Raw genomic sequence first — 21297 nt, forward strand, 5'->3', positions numbered from 1 at the left:
TGTCAGACACTGAATGCAAGTGCTGACGAAACCATTCTAAACCATAAACACTGGATGCAAGGTAAACCTGCACGCCCTCTTCTACTGTTTTTAATGGACATTGATTGAGTTAGGAGTTGTGCCTGGATGTCTGAACAGCCTAGAGAAACTTGAGGAGCTGGATAATCAGGTTTTGGTTAGGCTAGATTCAGGAAGAAGAAAATGTCACAAATGGAGTATGATAGATGTGATTAGTTTAACACAAGTAGAAAGGCAAAGTCTGAACATTTAACTGGATATAGTGTAATTTCACAGGGTTTGACAGCTGTAAATGATACTCTGTGAAATGTAGATATGGCACTGTAATAAACCCTTTGGCCGTAAAAATTATTTTTTAGCACTGCAGAAAAGGAGGGTGTTAACAACAACAGCAAGTGAAGAGATGGCGCACATGTGAAAAGGGTGGAGCTAAGTCACCAACAAAGGTGCAACCTAGACAAACAAAAGCAGGCTTAGTACACCATAAGGAGATTCTCTAGAAACAAGTAAGACTAATAAGAGGTAGTGATGACACTGTAAAACATGGGACAGAGTGGTGTATTCAACAATTGGATATCATTTCCATCATGGAAAACTATATGAATAGAGACGATCTGAGACACAAGGAAAGACTGCACATCAAGGAGTAAGACCACCTACAAAAACAGAGTTCGGCAGGTAGGTCAATACAGCCCTGCAGACAAAGCCAACAAAGTGTAATACATGACTTAGTTTTTTTGTTTACAATGCAGGCCTACTTGAGGAATTAGCTGTCAGATGATTTGATAATTTATTTATTGTGAATTAGTTTGTATTATAAAGTGCACAGAACACTCAGTTACGTCAAAGAAGGATAAATACACTATAGAGAGAGCATTATATTACCATTCAAATGAGGGTCAGTATGATTCTTTAATGTTTTTGAGTCCCCAAAAGACTGTATTTATTTGAATATTATTAACATTTAAAATGACTGTTTTCTATTTTAACATTTTTTCATGTAATTTATTCCTGTGTTGGCATTACTCCAGTCTTCAGTGTCACATGATCCTTCAGAAATCAAGTAACATTTCTTATAATCATTGTTGAAAAGAGTCTTGATACTAAAAAAGTTTTGGTGGAAACTGTGAAACACTTTTTTCCAGATTCTTTGATGAATAGAAAGTTAGAAAGGAATGGCATTTATTTGGAATATAAATCTTTTTTTAACATTATAAATGTCTTTACTGTCACTTTTGATCAACTGAATATTTGCTGAATAAAAGTACTGGACAATTTACTAAGTCAAGATATTTATGTATAATACATCTCACTTTCTTATGTGGGTTTCCCCAAGTACCTCTGTGTATATGACGTGTTGTTGTGTCGTCTTTGAGAACGAAAAATGTAGACAAACAGGTTGAGGATCATAATCCAAATAAAAAGGCGTATATATTCCTGTATGTGTCAGAAATGGAGCTAATACTTTAGCCTTTTACTTCACAGTCTGAAAACACATTTAGCCACACTTATAGGCAAAGAGCACATTCATCTAGTAGCACAACACAACTGACAATTGCAGCCATGAACACACACAAAGTATAGCAAATATTAGTACTGACATTTAGAAACCATGAGACTGGGTGTTCACTGTTTGTTCACAAATGAGGTCATCTCATATTGCACATGGAGCACAAGTGTGTAGTATAGCGTCTTTGAGATTATACTTACAAGATACTCTCATCATGTACACACACATAATTTACTTATGAACACAGTAAATATTTACATGTGAAATCCCCTTTTTTCTTTCTGGGGTTATTTCCTGAAAAAAAGAAAAAATACTGATGAACACTGAAGATGTTTACAAAGATGCGTCTCAACTACCCTAAGCCTTTTATGCTGATTAGAAACACTGATCATGTTACGCTGACCCAGAATTCAGCATGATGTTTCATACTGCCACTATAGAAGACTTAGAACATTTCAAATCTACATTGTTTCAATGTTCTCCATATTTGGAAATCAGCCTGAAACACAGCGCTATACTTTGGTAAACAAGTAAGTAGTTAATATTAAAAATCTCCAACCTTTTAAATCCACATTCTGTCTCTGCGCAGGATGGCTACCACTTCCAGTTCTGCGTATTCTGAATGCAAACCTGGAGACACATTGTGTGGTGAGTAGATAATGTCTGTCAGATAAAACAAAAAGGCATCATCACCATTAGACGAGTATGTCTCCAAAGTTGTAAGCTAAAGTTTAAAAAAGTCACTCATATTCCTTGTCAACATGTGACTTGCTCCCTCAGAGATCCGTGTGTATGAACAGGAAGTGATAATCGTACCAGTGTTGTTTTTGATGAGTTTCTTGCTCACGCTGGTGTTTCTGCTGCTGCTGAAGTTCTGTCCTGAGAAGGTGGATCGCCTGCAACCCAGGTCCAGTCGAACAACCAGGACTAGAAGAAACTTGCAAGGCATTGATGGTGAGTGTCTACATATATATTTAAAAAACAACATGCCAAGAGTGTGTATACACACACACACACACACACATATACATATATATATATATATATATAATTGTAATATATATTTCAATGTTTTGTATTAAATGCAAAAATTTGCATATATGTTACATGTATGATGCATAGCAAAATTGATGTGGGCATTTTACAATTGAATAAAAAGTTAATCACAAAAATGTATTTCCTAATTAATAACACAATGTCTGTACATATTACAAGGATTAAATATTTGCTTTAGTGTTAAGCATAAATGTTGCATCTCAGATGCAAACCACTGTACTTATGTGTCGTGGCAAGGGCTTAAGAATCAGGCCTCTAATCTACACATTGAGACTGTTTGCACAAAATGGTTTTGATACCGACTTCAAGTAAACAAGCATGACATTTGGTCAATAATATATTTTATTAAGGATCCTGTTCTGTTTTTCATACCCATCTAAACAGTCTCTCTTTCTATCTCCCTATACGTAGCTCCCCAGGGTCTGAATGCTCTTGAAGGTGAGCCCATAGCGTTGGACACTACATCTTACATGACATTCAGCCCAGTTCGAGACTCCTATAGACATGAACATGCCTCCTTCAATGTCAACAATGTGGCCTTTACTGATGGCGGAGGCTCTTTTGGCGCCGCAGCTTCAGCCTTCACAAAGCCCAGGGAACTTCCACGACAGCGACTCCCGGAGAACTTCAAAGGGGTGTCTCCTCTCCCAGCATCATACTCTCTGAAGTCAGACAGCTCCGTGTCACTCTACAGGGCTCGTATGGAAAACAGAAATGTGGTTCTGCGTGTACTTCAAGGTGCCCAAGCGATTTATGATATAGTCATAACGTCTGACTGAGATCTTGAATTCCAGTTTCACTTTCCTTTTTTTGTTCTTATACTCAGATTCAGCCAGTAACCAGGAAAATCAGTCATTCTTGGGATTTGCGTCCTTCCTTTCCCAGTTAGGGCCACATCCCTTCTTACCGGAGCTTCTGGGAGTTGTATCCCTGAGAGCTCCTCTCATTACTGTTGTTGAAGAGTTGGAGAACAGAGATCTGCTCGGATTCCTGTGGAGATGTAGACAGGTGAGAGGTTTGACCAAGAAGTTTTATAGCAGCGGTTCTCAACTGGTGGGAAACAGCCTTACATAGGCCATAAGTAAATTTTTGAAATGCTGCCTATGTCTTATGTTGTTGATCTCAAAGGTATCTTGTTAATCTTGCATCTAAATAAACTTATTTTGGTGCAAATTCATTTGTCATTTGGTATTAAAAAGGATAATATTGGACCAGACGGCATGTACCAGATGACAGAGAAAAAGATCTTCACCATGGCTTCACATGTGTCCTCTGCACTGGTGAGCACAATGTTGTTATCACCACTTTCTCATGCTCTAAAATCCAAGCATTTGAACTGGCAATATAAGCAGTAGTTGGAACAAATATGACACCAATGATGGTGTTGCGTGATATTTTGGTTCACTTTCAAGGATGGAGATCTTCTGACCTTTCTTGCTTCTTTCTCTGTAGGACTTTCTCCATAGTAAAGATCTTCTCCACTGCAACATCAAAGCTCGCAGTGTGTTAGTCAGCAGGATTTGTACTGCAAAACTTTGGGGTTTGGGTGATTTGTATGCAAGGACATCAGCAAGTGCTAATCACAGTGAAGATCCTGGAAGAAAAAAGTGGCAGGCTCCTGAGCTACTGGCCAAGAGACCAGTCACTCCAAAAAGCGATGTGTAAGTAAAAAGCCCAATACATGTTTTCATCGAAAAACAACGTTCACGTTTTCAACTCAAATACCTGTATTACTTGATCTTTTTTGCAGTTGGTCATTTGGGCTGCTACTGTATGAAATGGTGACTCTTGGTGAGTTTGCTGTGCGGTTCTTTGGGATGATTCAAGTTGACTGTATCTTGCTTACAATGATTAATACCTCTCACCTTTAACTTCTCTCACATTTTTGTTAACTTCTCTCACATACTTTCAGGTGAGGTCCCCTTTTCTGAAATCCCTGCAAAGGAACTTCTACAGTATCATCAGCGAGGGAAAACCCTGAAGAAACCGAACAACTGCTCCAACTCACTGTAAATGCACCTTTAGAATTGTTGCTTTGTAAAATTATTGTATTTGTTTTCTTATTATATTTTAATTTACTGTTTATACATTGTGTATGTTCAAAATAATCAATTGTTACAACTGCTTTTCTCTAGTTACTCACTTATCAAATCTTGCTGTCAGTGGAAGGAGCATGACCGCCCCTCATTGGCTGAGGTCAGGCGTAAACTCCAATTAGGAGAGAAGAGTGCCAATGACAGCAGTGCAATCCATGTGCCTGAGCCAATCAATATTGAACAGTATCTGAAGGAAGCAGGATATGGAGAATCCAACAACTACACCGTTTTCTAAACTTCACATGACTCTTCATAATACATCACACCCATATAAATATATTATTTTGTGTTTGTGGTGTAAACTGTACATCTCCAGTGTTTCCTGCTGAGTGAATTGAGTGTTGACCGGCCATACTAACATTAACCCCTTCAGACCTGATTTTTTTCTGCTGAGCAAAAAAACATTTTCCCAGTTGATTTTTACTCCCTTCCAGCATAGAAATAAAGGGGGGAAAAAACATTTTTGATAACTCATGTTTTTATTGGTATTTTTTCATGTCCATTACAATGGACGCCACGACTAAATGAACATAAAATGCCATGAAATCTTAGATTAAAAAAGGCCATGTTTTTAACATAGGGTGTTGGTGGATTGAATGGGTTGGATGATTGTGGGCAATGTAACCCCAAGAAATCAGTTTTGCATTCAGTTATCACGGAACTTCCAAACGAATTGCTAACTTTTAACATTGTAAGCTAATAAGAGATCACCCAATTACTAACAAATGGCCACAGCCATATCACCCTGCAGCCCAAGACCGGTTGCCCACGAAGCTAAGCAGGGCTGAGCCTGGTCAGTATCTGGATGGGAGACCTCCTGGGAAAACTAGGTAGCTGGTTTTGCTGCCACTGGTTTATGAACACTCACCAGACACTGGGCCACATTCATCTTGAAATGGAGGAGATCCAGGGTGTCTTTTGTCTGGAGATTGGCCCTCTTGGCACCCAGCCCGTACTCTAACCAACTGTTGACCACAGCTAGATCAAAAGGATGTGTAATCATTCTCAGGGTCCACTTTCTTGACTATAAAATAAATCAATTGTGAAGTCATAGCTTAGCTATGAAATGCTTATAGGTATTTTGTTTCTTTGCATGAACTAACTGAGTGCTGGCTAATATCTCTTGACTCCTGATGTCCATTGGGATGGACATTAAACTTTGAAAAAATCCTATAACTTAATGAAATGAAATATTTTCAAAATAACTTGAAATATTAACACTTGAAATTGTTAAAATTATGCTGAGAGAAAATGTATTAGGCTAGCATGAACATAAATTAACATTTTTTATGAAAAATAGGCACTTACTCCTCCCTCTCTTGAGCTTCAGAGCCATGCTTGTCTTGTCTGATGTCTGAAGCTCTCTCAGATCAAGTCAAAAGTAATTTCTCCATTGTGATTGGATAATCAGGAACCAATCAGTAATAAGCATTATCCAAACAATGAAATCAGAGATTTTTTATTGGTTTAGACCCAGAAATATGTAATGTCCATTACAATGGACGCCAGGTCTGAAGGGGTTAAAAAATTTGAATGTATGAAATGTTAATTTTAGAGAATGTTTACAGATATTATCCATTCTTCAAAATGCATTGAACAAACATTGCCAAATTCTAGGATTTTATTGATGTTACCATAAATTAAATCCTAAATTTATTGTACAGTTAGATATTTGATCCTGATGCTGTGAAAAGGTGGAGTTTAAAGCAATAAACACTTGTTTCAAACTTGACTGATCTGATCAAGCAAAACTGATATCAATTTTTCAGGACAGACATATTTAGCAGTACAATAGCCAGGTTAATGATGCAACCACCCGTGGCAGGTACATTTCCACATTTACTCTAACACAATGAAATATCTGTTCAACCCTTGAATATTTTAAACACTATTACAGGAGCAAATTGTTCCGAATCACAGTCATGCTGATATTCAAAGTACCCAATACCGGGAGCGTGATATTATTCTTATAGAACAGCTTAATAAACAACAATTAAATGAGTAACTTACTTTTTAGACACAGTATGGGCAGTCATTTGTTGCTCAGCCAACGAAAATTCTTCCATACAGGGTTGACAGGCCCCAGCTGACTCAAAACCCACCCGAAAGCAATGAAATCTAGCCCAATTTCCCCCCATCCAATCACAATTTACAGCTGCATTATTCCCATAATGCACCTTAAAACAAACATTTTGATTTTATATATTCTGTTTTAGATCGTATTTGGATTATTTTAGCTAGACTTGTTTATATGTAGTATGTGGCCATTTATTTAATCTGTAGGCCTATTTCATTCCTCTTCAATCACCATATCCTCTCTTTGGCGAAACTCGCGCAATCTCTAGTTTCTCCTTTACTCTTTCATTCCAAGGAACAATACAAATTAGTAAACGGATCGATTCTCAATTTTCTTAGCCTTTTTTGGTGCCCGTGATACATTACAAAAAGCCCGCAACCAAGGGCTCTGTATTTTTTCCCCCCGCGACTGCATTTTCAGGAAAGAAAAGAAACGTGCATTATCGATTGACAAAGCAATCAATGCATTTTAAAACGAGGACCATAAACTAATACTAATTTGCCAACCAGGAAGTAAAGACTTTAGAGAAACTGGATGTGAATGTCACAGCACCTTCTTTATTCATATTTAAGCATATAAAGAAACTCAGCCATAGGTTTAGAGCGCCAGCAAACAGCTTTCTTAGGCGCTCTCTCTCTCTCACTCTCTCTCTCATAAACATTTACACACTACCTCATCATACCGGTGCTGCAAGACTCTCAGGTAAAGCTACTAATACTTGTCTATGAAGCTGGTAAACTGTACCCAAAAATAATGATTCTACTTTTTAATACAAATGAAAAGTTTCCTAACCATCTACTGTAGAAAAAAAAGAAAATTTATTGTTCTAGGATCAGTTATCCAATCATTCCTTCAGTCTGTGATTTATAAAATGAAACAAAACCTACTTCCATTCAGTAATACTGTGTAGTGAGAACATAACTACAGATTTTCCATCTCTCACAGTTTCTGAACCATTACACGCAGTGAATCAGGTATGCACACACAGAAACCTGCAGTATGAAATCACCAATGGCTGCAATGACCATTTCTACAGTTTCATAGCAGACAGAGTTATATAGTGTATGGAAATCTAATTGTATTAACCTCCTAAATGGCACACTGAAGACAATCAACAATCCCTTAATCGAGTGCCGATTAACCAAAAACAACAGGCTTTCCAAAAAAAAGTAGTAAAATGACACTCAAGTTGACTTTTTTGGGAAAAATAAGGGAAGCCCTGAAGGAAGATGCAGATGTCAGAGGCAACATACTGTTGTTGTTGTTTTTTTTAGAAAGGCAACTTATTCACATCTTTGACTCTGATAGTCAAAAGCACTACAGGTATAACATTGATTACTGTCTCTAATGGCATTATCAGTCATACTTTGATTACTAATTATTTAACATAACTGACAAACACAAAAGGACTACACATTTACAGTGAGGGCTTCAAATCAGAGATGTGAAGCTTACATGCTCATTCAAACACAGCCCAGATATTATATATGTAGCACATTCAAAATCCAGAATTGAGACATATTATGTTTATCACCTCCTAACTAATCGATTCTGTCATTTAAAGATTATACATTATTATCTTTGTGCTATTTTTCTTTTTCAGTTTCTTTGTAGAACTGTTTGAAAACAGGACAAATTAAAGAGAGAACTAGTCAGTTCCAATCTAGCCATCATTGAAAACAATATCATTAATAATCCAGACTTTCACATCTAAACAAAAATACTACTGTAAATAATTTGCTTTAATAAGGCATCACTTGTTTTCCCCTTCACATGTCATTCATTCCTGTTCTTCCCTGTTTTTATTTTTTTTTTTGGATTAATCTCTAGGTCAGTCATAAAATCCAATGTCTTTTCATGCCCATCAGTTTCAGTTTCCCAGGCTGGTGACAGAAGTATAAAGCTCTAATCCTGCTACTTCTCTCCCTCCATCCCTCGTTCAATCCTTCAGGCTGTTGATAGAAGCACAGATTTTGAGGGCAGGACCGAGTTTGATGTTCATGGTGGACATAAGATGCTCTTCCTTTAGTAGCATGAGCGCTTGGCCATCAATCTCCTGTGACAGGAACTGGGATGCCAGGTCCTCACAACCTGCAAGAGATGGAGGAGTATATGATATAATTAGGGGTGTAAATCGGATGGTTCGTCACGATACGATACAATATCGATTCTCAGACCCAGCGATACGATATTTGCCAATACCTCAAAAAATTCTATGATACGATTACGATTCTATTCAGGAGTATATCGATCGATATATATTTAAATTTATATATATATATAAATATAAAATGGTGCATCTCAATAAATTAGAATGTCGTGGAAAAGTTCATTTATTTCAGTAATTCAACTCAAATTGTGAAACTCTTGTATTAAATAAATTCAATGCACACAGACTGAAGTAGTTTAAGTCTTTGGTTCTTTTAATTGTGATGATTTAGGCTCACATTTAACAAAAACCCAGCAATTCACTATCTCAACAAATTAGAATACTTCATAAGACCAATAAAAAAAAAAACATTTTTAGTGAATTGTTGGCCTTCTGGAAAGTATGTTCATTTACTGTATATGTACTCAATACTTGGTAGGGGCTCCTTTTGCTTTAATTACTGCCTCAATTCGGCGTGGCATGGAGTCGATCAGTTTGTGGCACTGCTGAGGTGGTATGGAAGCCCAGGTTTCTTTGACAGTGGCCTTCAGCTCATCTGCATTTTTTGGTCTCTTGTTTTCTCATTTTCCTCTTGACAATACCTCATAGATTCTCTATGGGGTTCAGGTCTGGTGAGTTTGCTGGCCAGTCAAGCACACCAACACCATGGTCATTTAACCAACTTTTGGTGCTTTTGGCAGTGTGGGCAGGTGCCAAATCCTGCTGGAAAATGAAATCAGCATCTTTAAAAAGCTGGTCAGCAGAAGGAAGCATGAAGTGCTCCAAAATTTCTTGGTAAACGGGTGCAGTGACTTTGGTTTTCAAAAAACACAATGGACCAACACCAGCAGATGATATTGCACCCCAAATCATCACAGACTGTGGAAACTTAACACTGGACTTCAAGCAACTTGGGCTATGAGCTTCTCCACCCTTCTTCCAGACTCTAGGACCTTGGTTTCCAAATGAAATACAAAACTTGCTCTCATCTGAGAAGAGGACTTTGGACCACTGGGCAACAGTCCAGTTCTTCTTCTCTTTAGCCCAGGTAAGACACCTCTGACGTTGTCTTTGGTTCAGGAGTGGCTTAACTAGAGGAATACGACAACTGTAGCCAAATTCCTCGACACGTCTGTGTGTGGTGGCTCTTGATGCATTGACCCCAGCCTCAGTCCATTACTTGTGAAGTTCACCCAAATTCTTGAATCGATTTTGCTTGACAATCCTCATAAGGCTTAAATACAGCACTCTGTGAACAGCCAGCTTCTTTGATAATGAATGTTTGTGGCTTACCCTCCTTGTGAAGGGTGTCAATGATTGTCTTCTGGACAACTGTCAGATCAGCAGTCTTCCCCATGAGTGTGTAGCCTAGTGAACCAAACTGAGAGACCATTTTAAAGGCTCAGGAAACCTTTGCAGGTGTTTTGAGTTGATTAGCTGATTGGCATGTCACCATATTCTAATTTGTTGAGATAGTGAATTGGTGGGTTTTTGTTAAATGTGAGCCAAAATCATCACAATTAAAAGAATTGTAAACTACTTCAGTCTGTGTGCACTGAATTTATTTAATACACAAGTTTCACAATTTGAGTTGAATTACTGAAATGAACTTTTCCACGACATTCTAATTTATTGAGATGCACCTGTATATTATGACATTATATACTTATTTTAAACAACCATCTACATTTTTATTAACTCACAAATGCAACCAAAATATATAACATGAACATTTATCTGAAATTTTCACATCCTGTACCTCAATTGGGACATTCACAACAAAAAATTAGGCCTACACTTTTTTTCTTTTTTTTTAATAATAAAGAAAATAAACAATTGGAAAAACAATTCTGGCTGCTACTATAGGCTCAGTGCTAAAAATCTTTTCTACAGATAACCAAATTACAAGCAATAGCAGAAAATAAATATACATATAATTATATATATAAATAAATGCGGCTGTCTGTGTGCGTGCGCTTCAGATGTGTGCACAGAAAACTTCCGCCAACAATCCCGAGCCTCTTTTATGCTCACCTTGTGCCTTCGGGCAGTCCTTATATCGAGTCCTGATACGTGAGTATGAACGAGAATGCACGAGTTGGCGGTAATGCATAGACGGACATTATGTGAAAATGTGGACAGTACCAAAATAAAGGTGCCTATTTATACTACAGATATCGATATTTTACGCGTGGCATCAATGCATCGTATCGTCAGACATCGTATCGATGAATCGTTACACCCCTAGATATAATATAGTAAATATACAGGTGAAAACAAAGCATAGATCCAGAGGAGCATCAGAACACTAACCTTGAAGAGAAGAAATGAACTGACACACTTCCTCCACACTCCAGTGAGCAGGGTTGCCAGATAGGAAGTGGTTCTCATCCACTGGGAGGCCACTTGGTGCCGTGTCATCCAACTGAGGGCCACAGTGGGTTGGTCTTGGGCATGAGAAGGATGAGCTGGGAGAGAGTGACAAGAAGTCTTCCTCTTCCTCACCCTCACAGCTGGAGATGTCCTCAGAACGACTAGATTCTGAACGACACTGTGAAAGAGAGAAGAAAAAAAAACAATGATTAAAGTATATTCATTAAAAAAGAATAACATTTGTTAAAAGTACGATTTTCAGTTCCCTTTGGGTGACTTAATATATCTACACTGCAGATCAAAATTTTTTTTTTTTTATGTTTTTGAAAGTCTCTTATGCTCACCAACTCTGTAATTTGTTCTGGTTATGGCAAAGCTGAATTTTCAGAAGCCATAATTCCAGTCTTCATTATCACATGATCCTTCGAAAATCATTCTAATATGCTGATTTGGTGCTCAAAAAAACATTTTTATTATTAAAAGCAGTTGTGCTGCTTAACATGTTTGTGGAAACCGTGATACATTTATTTCAGGATCCTTTGAGGAATACAAAGTTCATAAGAATGGCATTTATTTGAAATATAATTTTTCATTATAAAATGTCTTTACTGTCACTTTTTATAAATTTAATACATCCTTGCTGAATAAAAGTATTAATTAAAAGTATTTAAATAAAATCTTACTGACCCTAAATATTTGAACTGTAGTTTTATTTTTTTTATCAGGTTCCTGCAATGTCCATTATCTCACCTTTACAGGAAGATGCCTGCCTGTTATTTTAGCACAGGCGATCTCAGAGCTGCTTCTGCGAGGACCCCTGCGTCTAGCAATAACGTCCTGCACAACAGGGCCCCCTGGTGGCCGTTCGACACCCTCAAGACCCCTACTAACACGGTAATGGTTACTGCAGCTGACATTGTACCTGTATGAAAAGGTTTGGATGTAAATAAAACAATACACAACACATCCTATTTCAGGTTAATTCATAAATAATTACATTTTTCTATTAATAAGACATTTTAAGAATCTATCAATGATATGGGCTGATTTTGGTCTCACCTCTTGGCACAGGTTTTGGAACAGAAGCGCTTTGATCGTCTGAACTGGCTGGCCGGTGCAAATCTTAGACAGTATTCACACTTCAATTCTGAGAACGATATATAGACACAATGTGTAAGAGACAGAGAGAATATAAATATGTCTGAACAACTTCATTGTAGGAAATATTTTTCCACAGCTTTAAAACAAAAACTCACTATCAGAGCGGATGTTCTCTGGATGTAGGATGGGTGGAACAGCCACAGGAAGTTCTTTCAATGGCCCAGTCACCTGTCAATCAGAAGGAAAAGTTTATATGTGCTCTATTCCTCTCAGACCTCTGGGGTCCACTAATTAATGAGTGTCTTAACACTGGATTTTCTTTCTTTTGTGGTTTGAAAATAAATGCCTTTCCATGAAAAACTAGATTTGTATTTAGCTGATACACTCACAGGGAAAGGTTCGGCTCCCTCCTGGATAACAAAGCCCTCAATGAGGTGAGTGAGGACCTGAGGTTTGACCACAGCCTGTGGGACAGGTGCTCGATCACCCTGTCCTCCTCCACGAGGGAGAGGGAGAGAAAGAGAGAGAGTAGGAGGAGAGGAGAACGCCATCTCTGGGACTAAACAACAAATAGACAGGGAAAAACAGTTCAGAAGAGCAAAAACATTCATACAAATGAGAAGAATAAATAGTGATTCAACAGTGTTTACTGCACTGCTAATCATAAACATATTTTTTAAATAAATATAATGTTTATTGCTACATTTTATAATTATATTAGTTCATTAGCTATATTACAATATTTATGTTACATGCAAACCTGCAAGTATGAACTGAATGTGACATGATAAAAAGACATTTTTACTGCAAAACAACATGTCAGTTTTACAATTCAGGCATCACAATTTTATAATGTGCATTGTAAAAAACGGATATTCATTTTGAGATCTGCTAAAGATTAAATTTAACGGCATTAATAAATTATTTATGGTTTTTAAAGATGACCTTTAAGTGAGTGTTAGATTATAGAAAATGAAATGAGGATTAAAAATTAAATATCCAGTATTAACCACATTTTCGTCCGAAATCTTTGCACGTTAAAAAATGAATACGACCTCACGTTGTGTCAATCACGTTTACACACTGCCTCCGAAACTTTCGGAATCAAGTTTGATTCTCTGCGTTTTCGCATCCGTAGCATGCATTTTGATAGGAAGGGATGAGGAATATGAAAAAACTGAAAAACGCACGCAAAAATTTCAGACTCAATGAACTTAAGATAGTGTATAATTCTCAAAAAAAAAGAAAAAAAGAAAAGAGAAGCATTTTGCAATAAACACTGTGACTAAGTCATACTATTCCTGCCTATGGCCCACCTGTATCTAGTGAGGGAGCTGGTGAGAGAGGAGGAGCGGAGTCTTGCATTGACGGACTTGCATTGATGGCCTCGGCTGACATCTCATGGGATAAATCTGATTCAGATTTCCTTTTTAATGGACCGATCCCAGGCTTCGTCTACAACAAAAGGAAGATTGCATGAGTGTCACAGCATGGACAGACCACAGGCAAATACTGTTCACCCATTATCTACTAACCTGAGCTGGTCCAGATTGAATGAAAACAGAATCTCCAGAGTTATTCTGTCCATCCATCGAGTGTGTGACCGAAGCAGGATTACCCTGACTCAACGCTGGGCTCTGATTGGTTTGCGTCTGAGACATTGGGAGGGCACTTTGGGCTGTTTTAAGGCACATGCCGGCTCCACCTGTTTCCACAGCAGTTACCATTGTAACAACATTGCTACCAGAGTTATTGACGGGTACGACAGCCGTAGCGTCCTGCTGGGCACAACAGGTCCGAGCCTGGGCCACTGCTAAAGCCTGGGAGTTTCCTAGTGTGCTCTGCCTCGCTCCGACCAGCTGAACTGGGACATGGGGAGGGTGATGGCATCCAGTGGCCTGGCCATTGCTGGGTGGTGCTGGGAGAATGGGAGGTGGGTGGCGAGGGGGCATCTGCACGGGCAGCCGATGCCCCTGAGCCGTTTTAGGTTGAATGGGTACATGTCCCGTTCCATGACCCAGTTTTTCAGTGCTCAGATTCGCCCCCGTCTGCTGGAGTGGCTGCACCACTAATGTCTGGGCAGTCATGTTAGATTTGTTTGCCACCGTGCCCATCGGATAGCCTTGAGAAGATGTAGGAACATTGGAGGTGGGCACCAGGATGTGGGTAACGGTGGCTGTAGCAGCTGGTACTCCTCGAGCTTGGCACAAGCCAGATTGAGAAAGAAGGAGCTGGGAGAGAGGGAGCGAGGGGGAAGGCGAGGAGGATGGAGGATTGGAGGAACCTCCAGCTTGCTGTGGGGTGACAGCGGATTGGTTAGAGCCCTTCATGTTGAGACCAGGCATGCTGGGATTGGTGGTGTTGGAGCAGTTTTGCAGTTTGGTGTTGGCGAGCGGTTGAGTCTGTGGTTGGATCTGCTGGGCTGACTGACCAAACTGCTGCTGAGTCTGAGTTTGCTGGTTAAGTGGGAATGAACCTTAAAGGTCAGAGAGAGATAAACAAACTTTAGTTCATTCCATAGTCAGTGCAATTGGGAAATGATTGCAGCATACATACACATTTGGGAATTTGAAATGCAATACAAGGCGAAACAATAGGGAGTGACTGTGTACATGATGATTTGTAAAATTATACATTTGGTTTTCTGAGACATTGTAATAAATGTGTGAATATTTAAACTTGTCAGATAAGGATATATTGGGTTTTTTCTTTCTTTTTTTTCCTCAGCCAAAGTGTTTACGAATGTTGTTGGCTTGGAGTTTCCTCTATATTTATAATAAGTGCATAACATCCAGCACTTTTTGCTATTTTCGTTGTAAATAAAAATGTTCAAAGTTTTAGAAAGGAGTATCTTATGTTCACCAGGAATGCATTTATTTGATTAAAAATACAGTAAAAACAGTTATATTGTAAATATTATTACAATTTAAACTGATTCCTTTATGTAAAATATACTCCTGTGAAGGCAAAGCGGAATTTTCAGCAGCCATGATTAATTTTTTTTTTTTCAGGTTTTTTTTTAATGAATAGAATGTTCAAAAGAACATTATTTATTTGAAATAGGTAGATTTTTTAACATCTTAACTGTCATTTAAAAAAAAAAAAAACTTTTTCCAAATGAATGGGTATATGGGAAAAATAACTGATTTAATTATATTGTTTAAAAAAAAAAAGTTAGATAATTTATTAATTATACAATTTAAAAATAACATATATGTTAAAATAATAATACATTTATTATAATAGATTAAAACCAAGACTACATTATGATTTATAAAATTAGAAATTGAAGTTAAAAAGCAGGGCAAGCGGAAATCTGAACTACTGGCTCGACTGACCGAGCAGAAAAAAGCTTATTGTTAAGCCCTGTAATATCTTCATTTTAATCCTCACCACTTGTCTCCTTCCTGTCTGCAAACTCTGTCTTCACAGTAGTTACCCTTGGAGTGGACACGCAACGCATTGCCAAGTTCTGCACCTAAAAAGAGAGAGACAAAACAATGAAGTGTGTGAAAAGGAGAAGGGTATACCAACATCACAATGAACAAAGATCTTTTGTGTGGTTCTCAACCACATTCCTGGAGGACCCCCAACACTGCACATTTTGCATCTCTCCTTTGTCTGACACACCCATTTGAAGTCTGTGAGTCTCTACTAATAAGCAGGTGACCTGAATCAGGTGTGTTTGATTAAGGATACATACAAAATGTGAAATGTTGGGGGTCCTCCAGGAATATGGTTGAGAACCACTAACCAGACAAGACAAATTTCCACTGACAAGTCATTTTTTTAGTAATATGCATTGCTAAGAACTTCATTTGGACAACTTTAAAGGCGTTTTTTTGCACCCTTAGATTCCAGATTTTCAAATAGTTGTATCTCGGCCAAATATTGTCTGATCCTAACAAACCATACATCAATGGAAAGCTTATTTATTCAGCTTTCAGATGTTGTATGAATCTCAATTTTGACAAATTGACACTTAAGACTGGTTTTGTCATCCAGGGTCACATTTTGAACGAATTAGGTACTGTTTGAAGAGCAAATTTGAGCAGTTTGACAAAATCTGGCACCCTTTTCTCTGTTACCTCGATGGAAAGCCTACGGACTAATGCATCATGTTAATGCAATGTTTTAATATTTTTTCATCATACTTTACAATTTAATGTAAACAGGTCTTGTAAGGGATGGTTTGTGATGTGTTTTTTTCTCTCTCTCTTTTATAACTTTGTATTCTTTGTACATGTAATAGAGACGAATTATGTAAGATTGCAAATCCATCTTCAAAATCTTATTTGACAAAAAAAGAAAGAATATATTGATGTTTAATATAGTGATATTCCGCAGGATTTTAGACCAATAAGATTTCATTGTGGACAAAAAGACACAAAACCAAACAACCTGGTCTCATCGCATGGTGAAGTTGCTTAGGAAGTAGGATTCATTGCTTACTAGATTGCCCCAGATTATGACACAGTCTAAGTGTCAAGAAAAAAAACACTTAGAAGGCCAAATGTCACACCTGATCATTGTCTGACTGGTTACTTGAGGATGTGGGAGCTGTTTCCTGTTGCTGCTGCTGCTGGGGCTGCTGTTGGGCAACCGTTGCCACAGCAGCTGTCGCCGTACCACCAGGCATGAAAATGAGCTGAGGAGTGAGAGGTGCCCTGAGAGAGCGGTTTACCTGTGGGTGGAAAGACCAGTAAGATTACACCCTTAGGAAAAGAGTGAACTTGGATAAACATTACGTTAACAGTCCCCAGGTGAACAGTTTTATACTGTTGTACAGTGTTATTACAAGCCGTAAAAACATATATTAGGTCTAGGTCTGGATTAAAGTGCACTTTGACAAGACACTTACTCTCAGGTACATCTGACCCTGTCCAGCCGAGTTTCCACCCAGCAAAACTGACTGGCTAAGGGCTGTTGAGGCTGCAGAGGTGGCAGGTCCCACTGGACGGGGGTTTGTCATGGTCCCTCCACCAGATGTTGTACTTAAGTTGACCTAAAACAAGCACACCATAGATTGGCTCTAGCTTCTATTTAATAAAATGTTCCAAAATGACTGTCAACAACCGTAAGCACAGTTTCACAAACAAAGAATCAGAAGTGAGCATAGTTATAATTTCCATCAGCCAAGCCACACATTTAATCGATGTAAAAGCACTCACTGTGCACTGTGCTGAACTTGTAGCTTGAGAGACACTGTTACTGGGAGAGCTGGACTGACGACTGGCTGCAAGAGTTGCCTGAAAATATAAAAAAGGAAATATCTCATAATCTATAAATTTTGTAGAATAACACTACAGCATTTACAATATTTATTGGCGCAAAATTAATAACAACGTTTATGATTTTTTTGTAATAACAATAATAAGAATAACGGAAATTATGGTAAATACATTATATTCATAAAAAGAAATAAAATAATTATTAGCAATAATAATTTTACAAAAAAATCCATAGTAATAAATTACCATTTGCAAAAAATAATGGAAATTTTGCAACTACAATACAACTCCATGAAATCTATGAATTCACAAATGCTTTGCTCAAAAACAATTACAATTAAATATGGTGCAAAACAATGCTTATATATTGAATATAAGACATGTTAATTCATATTTAAACATGTGTAAAACAAAATCACATACACTGCTCAAACATTTGGAGTCTGTAAGATATTTTTTAGTATTTTGGAAAGAAGTCTTTTATGCCAAGGTTGCATTTATTTGATGCTTGCTGAAAATTATTACACTGCTTAGTATTTTTGTGGATTTTTTTCAGAATTCTTTAATTATTAGAAAGTTCAAAAGAACAGCACTCATTTGAAATAGGAATCTTTTGTAACATTATAAGTCTTTACTGTCACTTTTGATCAATTTAATGTGTCCTTGAATTTTTTTTAGTGTACTTAATTTACCCAACCAGGTAAAAATGATCAATCCTCTAGTTAAAACACCAGGACTGAGATTTTAAAAAAGCTGATAAGATTTGTACAGAAAATATGCATAATTTGGTTGTTTTTCCTCATCCACCAGGGATAACATCACTAATCATTTTTTGTGGATTTTGCTTGATATGATTTACTGACTGCGTCTGACCTGTTGCACAGCAGCCAGGTTATGGAGTTGAGCACTGTTGATCTGCTGCTGCAGCATCAGTTGCTGGAAGTACTGAGCTGCATTGGGCTGCCTCTGTAATGCCTGCAGTGCCTGGAAACATATTCAAGAGTACAGACAACTGCATTTCCCACAATTCAAGTCACAGAGTGGCACTGACATGAACAAGTGATTTAAATTACACTTCATTTTGGCTGTTAGTGGAGTTGGCAGTGGCTTTGTGACCCACCTGCACGGCTTGCCTTTCATACAGAGACATTTGAGCTATCTGAGGAGGGCGGGAGTTTCCCCCTGATGGTGCACTGCTATTGGCTGAGCTGGAGTTGGTCTGGTCTTCTCCTGCCTCCATGCTCACTGGATGGACGACCAGTCAATCAAACTTTGTAATAGAATACCAGAGAAAAATATGCATCAACAAACGATTTAGAAGAGGTTTAATGCTTATCCGTTTCATAAAATATTTATTAAAACAGCTAATTAGAATAAAAACAATGGAGTATTAGAACACTTTCGCACAGGCACACTTGTTAACTTGTTAGAGCACTCAGCCTGTTAAAACCTTTAGATAGAATATCTTTAAAATACCTCAACGATGTTAAGTAGTTTTAATGTATACAGCATTAGTAATGAATTAATAAAGGTTACGGTTATCTGTCATCTGCAGGAGATGAATGATCGAGGTTCTGGTGTATTAGTTCTGTGCAATATTCACGTATCAGCAAGTTGCGATGTATACCAGACATTATAACAGCATGAACACTTATTTATTTTCATACGTGTATGAGCAGAAGCAATGCACAGGGTGAAAATAGACACCATGTCCACCCCCAGTATCTCATCCGCTGCTGCAAAAATGTTGGCGAACTGGCGACTCCCAAAGTGCCAAACAGACAGAATTTTACCTCTCTGCGATCGGCAATGTTTTTGCTTCCCTCTCTCGTAATGGAAACAACCAGCAGGAAACGCTGAGTCCACGGTGCTTATGATATCGATATAATATAGTTCCAGTATTTATTTTTTGCTTTCGCAAGTATTGTTGGAATTCTTCAAACAACGGTGATTGTGATGAGGCTCAAAAAAAGCGATAAAACCCCGCCCCGCCCCCCACATTGTTTACTATTCTTTTTCCGGCGCAAAAAATGACGTGCCAGATAGAAGTCTTCAGCGGTGTATATAATTACACAATAAAAGTCCGTCCATCTATCTCTCTGTCTATCTATCTATCTATCTATCCATCCATCCATCCATCCATCCATCTATCTATCTATCTGTCTGTTTGTCTGTACGATGAATAAATAAATACACACCTCCAATACATACATAGTTTAGCGATAACAACAACAACAACAACAAAAAGATTCAGAAATCTAACGAAAACACGAACGCCAAGCTCTTGAATTTAAAATAAAATATTTTGATTTCTCAAATAAAAGTGAAAATATTATGTATGTCAAACATAAATAACTAAAATAAATAAATTAATTAAAATAAAATAGTGAACAAATAGTGAACCATTAAACACTTTCACTTTCTTTCATTCAATAAGCATAAACAGCATTACACATTTTTCAAAAAAGTATTTTAAACAAAATGTAATTCAAATATTATTTATATTTTAAAACATATTAACAATTCTATTCATAATTCATATATTCAACTATTCAAATTAATTTAATTTTAAAACATTTATTTCAGAAATTGGAAACATGTTCATCTTTAAAGAGATTTATTCAAGTCATTTTTGTATGACCTACACTGACATCTAATGATTTACAAAAAAATTGAAAACATGATATGAACACACATGCAGTCAGGTGAATGGAAAACGAAAGGGCTCATTTGCAATCTGGGCTGACTTGTTATTCAGCTGACGTCTCACCAGACGCCATAAACACAGGTAGTCAAGTATGCGCATGAAGACTTGATTCGACTGCTTGAATCAGATGAAAACCTCAGTAAGTATATATTTTCTCTACTATTTTAGAGAAGGCATGTATTATATACAGTATATTATGTATAAGAAATATTAGTACTGTCAGGACAAAACCAATTATGTGTTGAGTAGGAAATATACACAAAATGCTATACAAACATAATTATTAAAAACATAAATGGTTAACATAGATTATCGTGATGTGCTAAACAAAAGTGAAATGTTAACATTTTAAAAGAAGAAATCAAATCCTACGACTAACAAAGCAGGGTGAGAACCAGAAAGGCGTAAGTGACATTTCACCAACTCTACAGGAGAGCCAAAATAAACATTTTACCATAGTTTGATCTGACTTTGTGTACTGATTTCAATTGTTTATAATACAAATTTGTACACTCATGGATGATAGTCCTTTTGCCAGTAGAAAGAGCTCATTAAGAGCTTTCATTTGATGTATATATATATATATATATATATATATATATATATCTCCATTTCACCAAAAATGTCACTTACGCCATTCTGGTTCTCACCCCATCACATGACAGGGTGTGACATGAAAATTTCCAGTTGCCGTATAATAATGATTCAGTACTCTGACTTTTAAAGTGTTAGTTTATCCTAACATCATATAATCAGGTTGATATCTTCCATTATAATGAGTTAAAGAAATATTTAATTAAATCTTGTTAAAAATATTATTGTATCTTACTATTATACTGAAACACTAAATAACATCTTAAAAAGGGCTGAGGTGGAAAAATATGTTTTGTTGCAGGTTTTACATGCCTAATGTTATGGAGTATTAAAGTAAATATAATTTGTATTTTATTGTATTGTATTTATTATTTTTTATTACAAT

General features: G+C 37.2%; 2 protein-coding genes and 1 long non-coding RNA gene across 4 annotated transcripts; 1 reads left to right on the forward strand and 2 right to left on the reverse strand.

Moving 5' to 3' along the window:
- Positions 1–461: 461 nt before the first annotated feature.
- On the forward strand, positions 462–6506 carry styk1b (serine/threonine/tyrosine kinase 1b). The gene is made up of 10 exons (XM_058747660.1): positions 462–696; positions 2118–2176; positions 2309–2482; positions 2996–3322; positions 3411–3592; positions 3784–3864; positions 4037–4245; positions 4335–4375; positions 4497–4593; positions 4720–6506. Exons 2-10 carry the CDS (start codon positions 2119–2121, stop codon positions 4913–4915), a joined length of 1365 nt encoding a protein of 454 aa, XP_058603643.1. The 5' UTR covers positions 462–696; position 2118; the 3' UTR covers positions 4916–6506.
- LOC131522272 (uncharacterized) lies at positions 1151–6782 on the reverse strand. The gene is made up of 3 exons (XR_009266489.1): positions 6691–6782; positions 2345–2465; positions 1151–2191 (listed from the first exon to the last, which is right to left on the reverse strand). It is a non-coding gene; the product is annotated as an uncharacterized LOC131522272 (long non-coding RNA).
- A 512-nt stretch (positions 6783–7294) lies between these two features.
- On the reverse strand, positions 7295–19617 carry phc1 (polyhomeotic homolog 1). Of its 2 annotated transcripts, none has more exons than XM_058747658.1 (15): positions 19405–19617; positions 18732–18881; positions 18485–18595; positions 17552–17629; positions 17242–17385; positions 16903–17064; positions 15774–15858; positions 13916–14856; positions 13697–13835; positions 12770–12939; positions 12536–12608; positions 12339–12426; positions 12030–12201; positions 11220–11457; positions 7295–8848 (listed from the first exon to the last, which is right to left on the reverse strand). In XM_058747658.1, exons 2-15 carry the CDS (start codon positions 18849–18851, stop codon positions 8697–8699), a joined length of 2673 nt encoding a protein of 890 aa, XP_058603641.1. In that variant the 5' UTR covers positions 18852–18881; positions 19405–19617; the 3' UTR covers positions 7295–8696. The 2 variants fall into 2 exon arrangements, with proteins under 2 accessions (XP_058603641.1, XP_058603642.1); XM_058747659.1 differs by lacking the exon at positions 19405–19617 and adding an exon at positions 19279–19402.
- Positions 19618–21297: the final 1680 nt, after the last annotated feature.

The sequence above is a fragment of the Onychostoma macrolepis genome, chromosome 16, assembly GCF_012432095.1.
Source record: "Onychostoma macrolepis isolate SWU-2019 chromosome 16, ASM1243209v1, whole genome shotgun sequence".
NCBI classification, from domain to species: Eukaryota; Metazoa; Chordata; class Actinopteri; order Cypriniformes; family Cyprinidae; genus Onychostoma; species Onychostoma macrolepis.

What these genes read in the sequence shown, in the direction of transcription:
- styk1b (XM_058747660.1), top strand. Translation starts at nt 2,119, where the DNA reads ATGGCTACCACTTCCAGTTCTGCGTATTCTGAATGCAAACCTGGAGAC. An exon ending in GGTTCTGCGTGTACTTCAAG is followed by an intron (nt 3,323 to 3,410) that starts GTGCCCAAGCGA and finishes TCTTATACTCAG; the next exon opens with ATTCAGCCAGTAACCAGGAA. An exon ending in GTATGAAATGGTGACTCTTG is followed by an intron (nt 4,376 to 4,496) that starts GTGAGTTTGCTG and finishes ACATACTTTCAG; the next exon opens with GTGAGGTCCCCTTTTCTGAA.
- phc1 (XM_058747658.1), bottom strand. Translation starts at nt 18,851, where the DNA reads ATGGAGGCAGGAGAAGACCAGACCAACTCCAGCTCAGCCAATAGCAGT. An exon ending in ATGAAAGGCAAGCCGTGCAG is followed by an intron (nt 18,596 to 18,731) that starts GTGGGTCACAAA and finishes ATATGTTTCCAG; the next exon opens with GCACTGCAGGCATTACAGAG. An exon ending in AGGGAGCCGAACCTTTCCCT is followed by an intron (nt 12,609 to 12,769) that starts GTGAGTGTATCA and finishes TCTGATTGACAG; the next exon opens with GTGACTGGGCCATTGAAAGA.